Raw genomic sequence first — 13,620 nt, 5'->3', positions numbered from 1 at the left:
ATTTATTTATTATTATTATAATGATATTGTTAGGAATGTTTGCAATGAACCAAGTTTAGATTATGAGTTCTACAGTTGTTATCATTATCTTTGTTTAACAAAAATAGTTCTTGTGCATTTGTATGGCTTGTCGTATTGACATCAATATTTTAACAATACTTTGGCTGATATTAGTAGATGCTACTCGAACCATGCTTTTTCTATACATATCGGCATTTTGTATAGAAGTTATTATGTCAGCAATGGTATCACTACCCATGATTAATTAAAATTATTGGTGACAATACTTTGGCTGATATTCGTAGATGCTACTCGAACCACGCTTTTTCTATACATATAGGCATTTCGTATAGAGGTTATTATGTCAGCAATAGTATTACTACCCATGATTAATTAAAATTATTGGTTCCTCCAAATTTGGATATAATCAACATGTTTTTTTATGTATTTGTTTATGAATATTAATTTTGAAAGGTATATACGTGAGACAAAATCTACTAGATGAATCTTAATATATTTCTTTTAAATACCCTACTATAACCATATCGTGCTCTGATTTTATAATACCTATAATACCTCAGGGGCTAATGAAAATATTTTAGTAAAATTGAACTGTCTCAATTCTCGGGCAATCGCACCAAAAACTCGCATTCCTTTTGGATTTCCTTCTTGATCAATCACGACTGCGGCATTGTCATCATATCGTATTATCATACCGTTGTCACGTTTAAGTTCTTTACAAGTACGGACAATTACAACTCTAGCCACTTCTGATCTTTCTAGAGGCATTTTTGGAACTGCGTCTTTGATCACAACAGCAGTAACGTCACCAATATGAGCATATCGGCAATTGCTAGCTCCTATGATTCGAATACACATCAATTCTCGAGGCCCGCTGTTATTTGCTACATTCAAATAGGTCTGAGGTTGAATCATATCATTTTTATCTGTTTTTTACAATACAAAGGTCGAAGAAAAAAAGAAATATTGTTTGTCCAAAAAAAGAAACCCGCACCCGCTATTTTTTTTACCCAAGGCCTATTTCTTTTTTTATCCCGAAATGATGAATTGAGCTCGTATAGGCATTTTGGACGTTGCTATTGAAATAGCCCTTCTGGCTATATTTTCTATTAGTCCACCCATTTCATAAAGTATTCGACCTGGTTTAAACAGCTACCCAATATTCGGGAGAGCGTTTACCTGAACCCATACATGTTTCTGCGGGTCTTACTGTAACTGGTTTATCTGGAAATATACGGACCCATATTTTTCCACGACGACGTGCATTTCGTGTCATTGCTCGTCGACCTGCTTCTATTTGTCTAGAGGTGATCCAAGCGGGTTCAAGTGCCTGAAGAGCATATTTACCAAAACAAATAGCATTACCTCGATAAGATATTCCCTTCATTCTTCCTCTATGTTGTTTACGAAATCTGGTTCTTTTGGGGTTATAGTTGATGGTTTATTTTGAATTTCATCTCTATTACAAAACTGGGCGTGAGAGTTTCTTCTCATCCAGCTCCTCGCGAATAAAATGAATTCAAATTAAACATTTTGAATTCAATTCAGACAGAATATAATTTGAATGAAAATATACATGTATTTAATAAGTAATATAATGAATCATGGATTTCATTTAATCTAGATCAAATCTATTATGAATTTGTATATCTTGTTTGTATAGATAACTAAATATATTAAATAACATAACTATTTTTTTTATATTTATCTATTTTAGATTGTTAAAATGAATCTTTCTTTTGTTTTACTCTTTATCGTATTGGATTGACCCAAATTTAGCAATCCAAAAAAATAAAGTGTTCGCGGGCGAATATTTACTCTTTCAATTTCTATTTCAATTCTATCATTAGTTCATAACTTTTCCGAATAGATGAATTGGTTTCTGGTCGGTTCCGCCATCCCGATCCATGAATCATTCGAATTCATTTTCACTAGAATCTTTTGAATTCACAGGTTCTATCGTTCCCATCGCTTCTTACTTAATGGTTAGGTCTGAATTCTACAATGGAGCTATTAGTTCTTGAGTCAATATTCTTAGCCTTTATTGGCTCGAAACTCTTTATTTTTTGTTCGATGAGCAAATCCATTTAATGTTAATGATGAATCCGTATTGATGCTTTATTACATAACTTTTTTTGAGATGACTCATAGACCTTACATATTGGAATTCTATATCATCAATATTCTTTTTCTTTCTTTCTCTCATCCTTCCATTTATCCATACCCTTTCTTTTTTATTTCGATTGACAACTTAGAAGCATATTTTTTAATAAATAATAAAAAAAGATTTCAGTTGCTACAACAATATGAACAATATATCAAATCTTGACTGATTCTTTGGATCCAGATAATACGAAGTGATGAAATGATTATTACTTCTATAGTTATTTGTTTATACCGTGGGGCTGATTTTTTATACTAACCCTCAAAAAACCAACGAGTCACACACTAAAAATAGCAATTTTATCAAAAGATTAATTGAATTTTTATTCAACCCTATAGAATTATAATTATTCATTTTTTTTATATATATAAGATTTTGTATGCATATCAACCGTTTGAAAAATGTCTAGATAAAATGTGATTTTTATTTTGTTTGTTTTTGGTATGTCAGTTTCACAAAGAACTGAATTCTAACTCTTGAAAGGCATGCTGAAATTTTCAACACCTATAGGATATTAGTTTGTAATCTATTTAGTTTGCATCAATCTAATAATCAATGAAGTTATCTGAATCAAAATTAAGCATATTTATATACATGTTTGGCCGTAAATTAAATATCCTTATGAAAACTAGATGTTTGTGCATTTCAGAATATGAAAAAAATCATTATTGTGGAAAAAAAAAATCCTTATGGTGGTAAAGCTTTGTCCATACAAACATTGTTTTCTTAGTGATGGGGCAATAGTGACAAGAGGTTATTTAAAATTGTTTTGACCTGATCTCCTTTTCTATGCCCCCAGTATATCGAAATTCTGAATCCGTCATTGGAAAGAACCTATGCAAAATCTCAAATCTTTTATTGCTACACTAAATGTGAAATCCGTGTATTACACAGGTTTATTTAAAAAAAATAAATAAACATTAAAATGTAAACAAAAAATATTTTTTAATGTATAACTTTAAAATAAAAAAAAAACATATTTATTGCAATTTAATAGTATCATATATATGATATTTAATATTTTACATATATAAATATATGACTTTAATTTTAAAAATTGAAACAAACTAAAATTAACAAGTTGATAATATTTATTTTAAAAATACCACAAAATGATAAGTATCAAAACTCATAAAAGATTGACATATGACAAAAAATCTTGATTTATTAAAGAGAGGATGCCTTTCATAGCAATAATAAAGAGAGACATGGATAATGGGTTGTTTTGTCTAAAACGCCGTTGAACTTGAAATTCCTCGGACAGACTTTTAATAACCATAAATGGATTAAAGAGTAGGTTAGATTCAACGCAAAAAAAAAATTAAAATAAAAAAAATAACCTGTTATTGTTGAGCTTTTAATTAATTCATATCATGTATTTCAAGTACTCTCATGACTCCAATATCAAAATATAATTATTAGATAATCACACTGCATGTCACCAATTACTAGGTTACTCTTTTCATATTCAATATATAAAAGTAAAAGTTATATAATAAATAAAAGATATCTTGTTTAATTTATTAATATGTTTTAGAATTTATTAAAATTTTTTATAAAAATGGATCCACGATGCTTTCGTTGCATCGTAGTGAAATTAATTTAATAAAATGTTCTATAATTCTTAAAATATATATCAATTTTGTTAATTTGTATTAGATTTAGAGATATAGATACATATATTTTGATGGTTAGTTTAATCTACACTATATTTTCGAGATAATGACCTATTCTGTCATCTCGCCTTGCAAGTAATTACATAATTTCAAAGACCACCGATGATGTGGACACTTTACAATATAATTACAGGAACTTTAACAATCCCATGTTGGGAGTCTCCAAGTACAGTGCATAAAGTAACAATGCAAAAAGAAATAATTCCTAAAGGCGTATAAACACTTCTCCCTTTCTTCTATCATCTATGAACATTACAAGAAATTTAAAACCTTCTAGATTCACACCATGTTGGCATTTTCTATTCTACCTTTATTAAGAAAGTAATAAATTAATTATATAATGTTTAATATTGTATTGCATCAAATATGTAATTTCATGGAAAAGAAAGCATGGTTCTACTTCTAACAACAAAGCAATGCATCTTGTAGTGTTGCTTATACAGGAGGCAAAGGGGAAGTTTCTCACTTTAGAAAAATAATAGATATATTAGACGAAAAATAAAACGAATATTTTTTTAATAGTAATTCAATGTCATCAAGCATTAACGTAAAATAAAAAAAAAACTTGTGGACGATTGGTGTCATGAGTTTTTTGAAAAATAATTTATCAGCCGATAAATTCAATGCTAGAAAAAATAAATAATGTACACATAAATACATATAATTTGTAACATACACATTTTGAAATCGTGTATTGTAAATTATAAAAGAGAATAATATTATGAAATATTATGTGAAATTGAGTGTTGAGTTCTAACAGATAGTTTTTACTAGAAATGAAGTAAACTATGTTTAGAATCACTCAGAAAATATTGGAAGTCTTATAAGATTCCAATTAAAAGTCAAATAGTGAAATTTAACGAAAATTTAAAATTTAAAATAAGTAAAATTTTATTATTGAAAGTTGTAAATAATCTCGTTAGAAACTTGTAGGCGAAAACCTCATCGAAATCCGAGTTATAACGAATGAGTTATGACCAATCGAAGATCCGCGACAAAACCAGCGCGATGCCGGATGACATAAAAAGTGAGCTTTTGATAAACTACTTTTTAGCCTTAGTGATCTAAATAAAAGTCGTAGTATTTGTTAAACCGAGAAGTTCGATAAAAAGAACGCCAAAATCTGACTTTGTATGAGGAAGTTATGATTTTTCTAAGTTTCAGCTTAGCAGTAGACAGCTAAAAACTCAAATTTTAGATCGAGTGATTTTTAGCCGACACAACCTAAACGAGAATTGAAGATCTCGTCAATAGTAGTACAACACTAAAAAGTCTGACGAAAACGGATGTCGGATGAAGAAGTTATGAATTTTTAACGGATTTACCAGTCCCGGTCTGTTAAAAATAATAATATTAAAAATAAAGTCAAAATTAGCCGACTAAGTCTAAACAAAACTTTTAGAGCATAATTTTATCTATGTGTGCATATAAAGAACGTCAAAAACGGAGCCCGTATGCGAAAGTTATGGATTTTAGAAGTTCAGGGCATAAAAATCGAAATTAATTACGAAATCCAAGAAAATCGCATGGCTCAGCTTTAGCCACGTCGTCGGATCCGCTCATGTCCGACCCTTGTCCGCCTCGTCTCCGATGTCGTCGATCCTCATGTCCGATGCATGCGCTGTGCGTCCGAGCGTTCGACGCCTGTAGTCTCGCATCCGACGCGTGTTTGGTCTGGAGTCTGAAGCGCCAGCTGCCCCCCCCCCCCTTCGCGTGTCCGAGCCTCACACGAGCCACATGGCCCTCGCATCTGCTGTCGCGTGCAACCTTCTCAGCCCTCGGATCTGAACCCTCTCACCCCTACAAATAGAAGGTTGCAAGCCTTCCCGAGTAATTTTGGAAATTAGCCATTTTCTCCCCCTTTTCTATATTTTTAATATTTTGACATCCCTCGAAGCCCCGATATCAATTTTAGCACCCGAAATACGTCCCGAAGTTCCCGAGAAGCCCTAAAAATTTATCTTTTCGGTTTTGAAGCTCTACCTTCGCAGAGCCCGGTTTTCAATAAATCTCCCGATTTTCAACGAATAAAGTCATATTTGGAGCCGAAATGCTGCTCAAATTACTATTTTAACCCCCGATTATTTCAAGGTGGGTTTAATATATAGGAAACAATTGTATGTTATGTGTTATATGTGCTATGTGTTTTTCAGTGTTATTATTCCGGGTTATTTCTCTGTGTTATTTTTATTCGCTATTTTTAATAGCAAAGAAATACCTTTGACCATGTGATCAATGAAAGGACTTAGATTCACATTGGTACTGGTATGTAGCCTCTGGCCATGTAGAACATGTCTCCCTAAGAGAATGATTTCTATTCTATGGTATTGGTAGAAGGTTAGACAGGGCTGAAAGCCTGAAATCTACCAAAATGTTAATCTGAAGTTGTATGTCTTCTGTGTCATTTGGGCCGAAGCTTTGTTGATGTATATCAAGTATGAAAATCGTTATCTCTCATTAATTGTATATCTTTGAATCAAATCAATGATTATAATGAAAAGTTTGACACATGATTCACATATGTCATTGTTGTTCCTTGTTCCTCTTTGCTTCTGCCATATTGAAGTATATATATGGCATAACGTTATATTGTATCTATTATTGAACTCATTAAGCGTCACCGCTTACCCTCTCAATGTTTAACAAATTTGCAGGAGATAAATAACCAGTATAGTCATTTACTGTCGGAAGGTTTAGAATAGTTGTAATATTACTTTTGTATTTAGGGATCATGTATGTATAAATGTATAGTATCCTAGGTAGTTGTGTAATATATAACATTTTGTAATAGTCGGTTTGTATCCAGTCATTTGTAATTTCTTTATCAATGTAAAATATTGTTTTTATAAATATGCAAGTAGCATGTTTTGAAATAACTATATTGTCAACTATGAAAGTTTGAGTCTTTCAGAAATACGAAAGTGAGAGTCTTTCATAATTAAAAAGTATGATCCATAATAAAATATTCAAAAATTATTCACTAAAAAAATGATAACGTATTATGTGAGAAGTCCTCGTCAATCAGCCACAAGGCTCACATAGAGGTAAATACTAAATAGGGATACTAGCGATATATTAAGTGTACCAAAGTTTGAATTCCACACTCGTTCTCTCTAAGACCGACAAGCTCCACATCGACGGGTTGATAACCCTTTGCAGGTTTTATTTTACGATCCAATTTTGAATATTAGCCTTTTGTAAAATTCTTTTATTGTGCTTTATTATTAATTATTTCTTGATGACTCAAGAAAAAGTATTTAAGATCGTGGTTACACAACACATTTTTGTTTTTTGTTGTAATTTAAATGCATATAATATTGCATTTTATTTTATTTTTGTTTGATAAACAAATTAAAATGTTATAATTAAGCTTTAATTTGTAAATATTTATTGGTAACATTATTTTAAAACAAAAATGTTGACAAATATATTATGTACGCACTTTATTTATACCATTAAATTTTTGTTAATAATTTTTTTAACACACTAAAATGTTAAATCTTATCATACAACACAGATCAAATGTTGGCTAGCACCAGTAGCACGTCGAACAAAGATTAGCAAGCACATCGTGATCGTATTGTCACACAAACAACTCATTCCACACTTTCAAGGCTAGACCATAACCAAACTTGGAACAACTTGCAGGTATATTATGATTTATGAACCCTTATTAGACGTAATCCATATATCATCCCAAGATTGAATTTCTTCGTCTTGGCAACACCTAAGCACGTGGAAAATGATGAGTCAAAACATGCACTAAATACTTTATCCATATTGTCGTAAATATCTAAGGGTTGTACACAATATAAGAGTGAGTGTGGTTATTGACTAAAACATCACCACTAACCGTAAATGCGGTTAATCCATTTTCAAAACCGCTTGGTGCAGTTATTTTTGCGGAGCGTTTAGACGGTTATTTTTGCGGTTCGATTTGTTTTTTTGTGTTTCAGTTATTAACTGCATGGATTTGATGCGGTTATTTTTTGTGATTTTTAACCATAGTTAAAGTTCAAATGGTTTTAAGTGTTCAGACATATTATTTGTAATAATAAAAAAATCATAAGGTATAAGACAATTAACTTAAATCACAAAAGACTAATATCTTAAAAACATCAAATCATTACTAATTAATAATAAACATCTTAAAATTGTCAAATTTCACGATTTTCCAAAGTTAAATATAACAAAAAATAAGCACTTTTGTCTCCTATAATTTTATCATTATTTCACCCACGAAACTTATCTTATTTTTAATACTGAATATATTAATAATCAATAAAAAAATGTATACAATATAAACGGTGCAGTTTTTAAAAACTAATAACCGCAGCGCACCGCAAATTTGCAGTTTTTGAAAAACAGAAAACATCACCATCGGTTTTTATTGTGGTTGCGGTTTATCAGTTGCGGTTTTTGCGGTTTTTACGGTTAATATTAGTTGCGATGCGGTTTTTGCTCATCCCTAATAGAATATACGGTCGGTTAATGTTATCTACCCTTTGAAGATATTTTATGTATATGATCAACACAAGATAGCAATAGTCACTCAATGTGGATATTAGTATTTGTTAAATTGAGTTTGATAACAAACACAAGGGTGATCAATTTACCATGGTTTAAATATTGATATTTTATTGGAGAAACACTAAATGAATAATATAATTTTTCCGACTGGTATCATAACCTGAGAATTATTTATGGGCACAAGTAGAAGCTCCATTATATATCACATAGTTTTTCTTTTAAATCACACCATCCAATCATTAGAACACTTACATGTGTTATCTATGTGCTCTATTCAGACCTAAGTCGTATTATAACCCCATGATGTTTTTGGGCTTGGGTCGGACCAATGCCAATACTCATAGTCTTGGAGAAACATCAAATGAATAATATCAGTTTCCTAACTAGTATCTGTTGGATTAGGTGTCTATGCCCAGAACTATAATTGATATGTACTTGATTTGATACTAGCATGGTCCTTTTGGGTTGCCTTCACCATAACAACTTGACATGATGACTTTGGAGAGAGAGGTTATTTAGTGATTTATTAATATATTATAAGAATAATATATTAATCGGAAATCATATTATTTAATTAGTATTTAGTCAGAAATTAATTTGGTATTAATTTTGGGATTAAAGGAACCAATTAAATATGCGGGGACTGGTTGTGCAAATCATTGATAGTTGTATATTGGGCTGTTGCACTACCTTGGAAAGGGTTGGATGAAATCTATAAGAGGCCCTATAGAAATCGTCCAAGGCCTTCTAGAAGGAAGTCCATGGGCTACTTGGAGCCTAAGCAAGGAATTAGGGTTTCATCTGGAAACCCTAGCAGCCACAAGTATATAAAGGCCCCTAGACCTCTTGAAATCGGCCACTGCTTCACAAGGAGAAACCCTAGCCAATTTATGCTCCTCTCTCACTCATCCTTTGCTTGGGTGATGAGAATATTTCCTTATTTGGTAAATTTAGACACTACCACAAATGAAAGAATCAAATTCATATTTCCATCATTGCTAGAAACATACAAAAATCAAGTTTCATAAATGCTATTGCAAGGAGATATAAAATAAAATAAAACATAATTTTATTTATTTATAAAATGCGGAAAAACCTTTTCCTTACAATGCAACTTTAAATGAAAACTATGCTATTACATATTTTCTAGCAATCTATCATAACTCCTAAGTAGTAGCTCAAGAATCCGATCTTCGAACCATGCGATTGAAATCCATCTTCGCTATCAGATTCAGCATATTCTTCCTTTAAGTTTCCTTCCCTTTTCTTGATACTGCCATACATCAAAATGTATTAAGAATCTTCAAATAGGAACCTAAGAGAGTTAGATAGTGGACATACCTGAAGCAGAGTCAAACTTTTGACTTGACCTTCTCTCAGATCTTTCAGGTAGTTAGGGCAGCTTCGCAACCAATGCACCTTCCTTTGGAAATAGAACCATATGGACCCTTTAGGAATGGTACACTGGACTATCTCAGACTTGCCTTTCTCTTTACCATTTGGTCAACCGAGTTGACTATAGATGATCCCTTTCCATTGGGAAGAAAAAGCCTTTCTGAATATCCAATGTTACCAATTGTCAATGTCCATAGTAGTTTGGGTAGTTGATCTTCTTAATCAAATTTGCTTTATCAGTGCTCTAAATCATTGCTGATTCAGCAGCACCAAGCAAATAGATAACATCATTAAGGGTCATGTCATAGTCTTTTACATAGTAATCCTAAAGGACACTCACTATGAGACTTAGAAGGTGATTGAACAACCAACTTTTTCAAGACTTTGACACCTAAAAATCCCGGCTTGTCAATATGTGACTTCATCTTCAAGATGTGAGCACACATAGACCTTGTTTGCCAATAGGGCTCGAGTGACCTTGAACTTCTGGGTTAGGGAGAATAATTGGAGGAGGTGGATGGAGTGAAGAATGATTTCTGGGTCATCACCTTCATTAGGAAAGCTTGTTCCAAGAGTTTTGGGAAGATCATAATTGTCTGAACCAGACATCTTTTGGGAGATATTCAAGATAGTTGATTTAAAGTCCTTAATATAGCAACCAACATGAAATATTAAGGCTATGATGTAGCAACCGATCCCTAGTACGTATTTAATTTCACGAAATATTGCACTTTACTCTAGGACTCGGCGAGTTGGTGGCCCAACTTGTCAAGTAGACTCGACTTTTGATCGGGAGTTTAAGTGACCTACTCAACGAGTCGGAAGACCGATTCGACGAGTAGGAGCTATCTGGACAAAACCCAAATATTTAGGGTTTGCACCCTGTTTAAACAATTTATTTCGTCCTAACCCAGCCTCCATCACCCTCCCAACTCAGAGAAACCCTAGATTGAAAACCTAAACCATTTTTGAGTGATTTGAGCTCTTTTGTGCCTTTGGTGTGTGTTTGAAGTTGAAGGAGAAGAAGAGAGCTTAGGAGATCAAGAGAAAGTTAGTAGATCTAGTGGTTTTGCTTCATTCTCAGCCTATTCAAGGTAAAAAGCTTGAACCTTGACCATCTAATTTGTAGATCTTGTTTGGGGGCTATTTTATACATTTTCTAAGTTTTTAAGAGGCTATGCTCAGATTTTCTTGTATGTGTGGGTTTGTGCTTCAGATCTGGAACCATTGAGGGTTCCCATGTGTGACAACCAAAAAATTTCCGTTAGTTTTAACGTCGAAATTAAGTACGTCAAAAATTAGCCAAATTTATCCCAAAAATATTTTTGACCGGAATTAAATCCGTTGGAATATTTTAAATAATATTCCACAAACTTGCCGTGTTTAACGGTAGTCGTGAAAAACCCCCGTTCACGGTTGGTGTCAGGTGGACCCCAACCAGGCCATAAACTCCACCCTATATAAGGGTTGAGTGGGTTTCATTCCAACCCTTTTCACACCTTAGGAGTCTCTCTCTCTCTCTACAAATCGGATTTTGGTCAAAAATCGCCCCTTCGAGCTTCAAAACGATAAGTTAACCTTCCTAGCTTGTTGTTTAGCTTATCACACTTGCAAATTCGTGGTTTAAACATCCAAAAACCCCATGAACAAGAGTTTACGGTCTTGGGAGCATCCCAAAACCGTAAACACCTTGAAAGAGGGTTTTTGTGCCCGAAAACCCTTCCAAACCACTTCTAATGCTTAGCAATGACTTAGAGGCTTGCATGAAAGGACTTAGAGCACCAAAATCATAGCATATGGGGAGTAAACATGAGTTTACGGCCCAAGAACATTCTTGGACCGTAAACCCATCTTCAAGAACCATAAACACCTTTTTGGGTGTTAAACTACCCCTCAAACACCTCCAAAAGCTTCCATGAGTGCCTAGAGCCTTGTAATCCTTCATTTGATGCACCAAAACACATGATTCATGGACTAACATGAGTTTACTATCGTAAACTCAAGTGTTTAAGGTAGTAAACTCACCAAGAACACCTTCATAGACCGTAAACACCTTCCCAAGGTGTTTAAGTGCCTTTAACACCTTCCTATGCTCATATAAGTGACTAGAACCTTGCCTACATAGCCTAGAACCACCAAATAACAAGAGAAATGGAAAAACATGAGTTTACGACCGTAAACTCCTTAAGGAGTGGTCCAAGGACTGTAAACTCCCTATTGTGTCCATTTGAGCCCCAATCACTTCCTTAGCCCTTGATTCGACTTTAGCATGATTCTATGAGCAAGATAAGACCTTTAAACATCCCATGACACCACAACCATGAGTTTACGGCCGTAAACTCATGGGGGAAGTGGTCTTGAAACCGTAAACACCCATAAGGGCCATCATTTGAAGAGTAAACTCCAATGTGAGTCCATACACACCTTTTATGCAACCCTTGGTACCTCTAGCACTTGTAGCAAAGTGTTTTTATGTAGTAAGACATCTTTACTTGCTTAATTAGTTATTAAATGACTAATTAGATACTTAAATGTATCATTACATGTTAAATAGGATTCACGTGTGTGGTCAAGTCCTCGCTTGACACTTAGCATCCTATACCGTCCATTCATCCGAAACGCCAATGTCAGGCGAGTTCATACCCTTGAATTAACCTTTTAAATGTTTTTACATGCTTTTAAGGGGGGGGGGAATACAAGTTAAAACATGCTACTTATCATATCAATCATATGTGATTAATAACCCGCATGCAAAAGGATTTATCACACTTTTCAGCTGTTTTACCAAGTATATTACTATAGATGGTTTTCCAAAACGTCTTTAATTGTTTAAATCTTTTCTCAAATTGTCTCTCGTGCTGTATGTTTTACTTCAAAACCAGTTACATCAGTGTTTTAAACAAAGGTTTTCTTTACTTATATTGTTTTATCAAATTATATTCAAAACTTGTTTATGAAAGGTTTTCAAGCTTGTTTTACAAAATGATATCAAGTCGCAATTTTCTTAAGTGTAAAGGTTTTCCAAAAGTGTTACCAAAGTTTTCTTCTATGCTTCTGCACTTCTACTTCGTTAAATGCATGCTTGTAATTGTATAGTTATATAAATAATGTTTAAAGGACTTAGGAAGGCTAGTTCGCCCTATTTCCTTTTCCTCGTTGGGATGTGGTCTGGTGGGTATCAGATATCCGTCCGAAGGTCGTTTAAACATTAATTATATATCATGTATACATCTATAGACATAAAGGTTTACATCGACCAGTTCATTTCCCTTAGGTAGCAAGGGCATCCTTCCATTCATCATTCATAGATCAGAGACACTAGTAGCTATTATAGGAATAGTTAGGAGATTCTAATCACTCTTTCTAGTTCAAAGAATTCCAAAGGAGTCAGTTCATTCGTGAGTCTATATCGTTATTCCAGTATTTACAATAGAATTCAGAATATGAGATGCATCTTCGAGACACGGATCTCCCCGTTGTCGAGTTGGTAACCAGAGTCTCCTGGAGGGAGAGTGGTCATTGTGTGTATAGATCTATACGGGACTGACACTCCCACACCCTGACTGCTACCTACAGTCCTCGGCCTACCACGCCAAGGGGTGACAAATGTCACATTCATACCGACACTTGCAGGGCGTCAAGTTCTCTATTTTCAATCAGTATGGTTACGAGTATCTCCATGTTTACCTTATAATTCATGGCCTTAAGGTAACAAGATTTATCACTGTATTTCCTTGTTCTAGACTTTGCTAGCTGTGTCGTTCATTTGACACTGTCTGGAGTCTGTATTCTCTTGTTTTAGACCTTGCTATCTGTATCGTTCATTCGATACTG

The 13,620-nt window shown here is 33.5% G+C and overlaps 1 protein-coding gene across 1 annotated transcript; it reads right to left on the bottom strand.

The window, feature by feature from the left end:
• Window positions 1–453: 453 nt before the first annotated feature.
• On the bottom strand, window positions 454–1,423 carry LOC145051725 (large ribosomal subunit protein uL14c-like). Its single transcript, XM_078999560.1, has 2 exons — window positions 1,178–1,423; window positions 454–921 (listed from the first exon to the last, which is right to left on the bottom strand). The coding sequence occupies exons 1-2, from the start codon at window positions 1,406–1,408 to the stop codon at window positions 568–570; spliced, it is 585 nt and encodes a 194-aa protein (XP_078855686.1). The 5' UTR covers window positions 1,409–1,423; the 3' UTR covers window positions 454–567.
• Between the last annotated feature and the right edge of the window lie 12,197 nt (window positions 1,424–13,620).

This window comes from Lactuca serriola, chromosome 5 (genome assembly GCF_051521515.1).
Source record: "Lactuca serriola cultivar US96UC23 chromosome 5, Lser_US96UC23_V15, whole genome shotgun sequence".
Classification (NCBI taxonomy): Eukaryota; Viridiplantae; Streptophyta; class Magnoliopsida; order Asterales; family Asteraceae; genus Lactuca; species Lactuca serriola.
The sequence above is the reverse complement of the archived record's forward strand: the minus strand, read 5'-3'. Positions and strand labels throughout refer to the sequence as shown.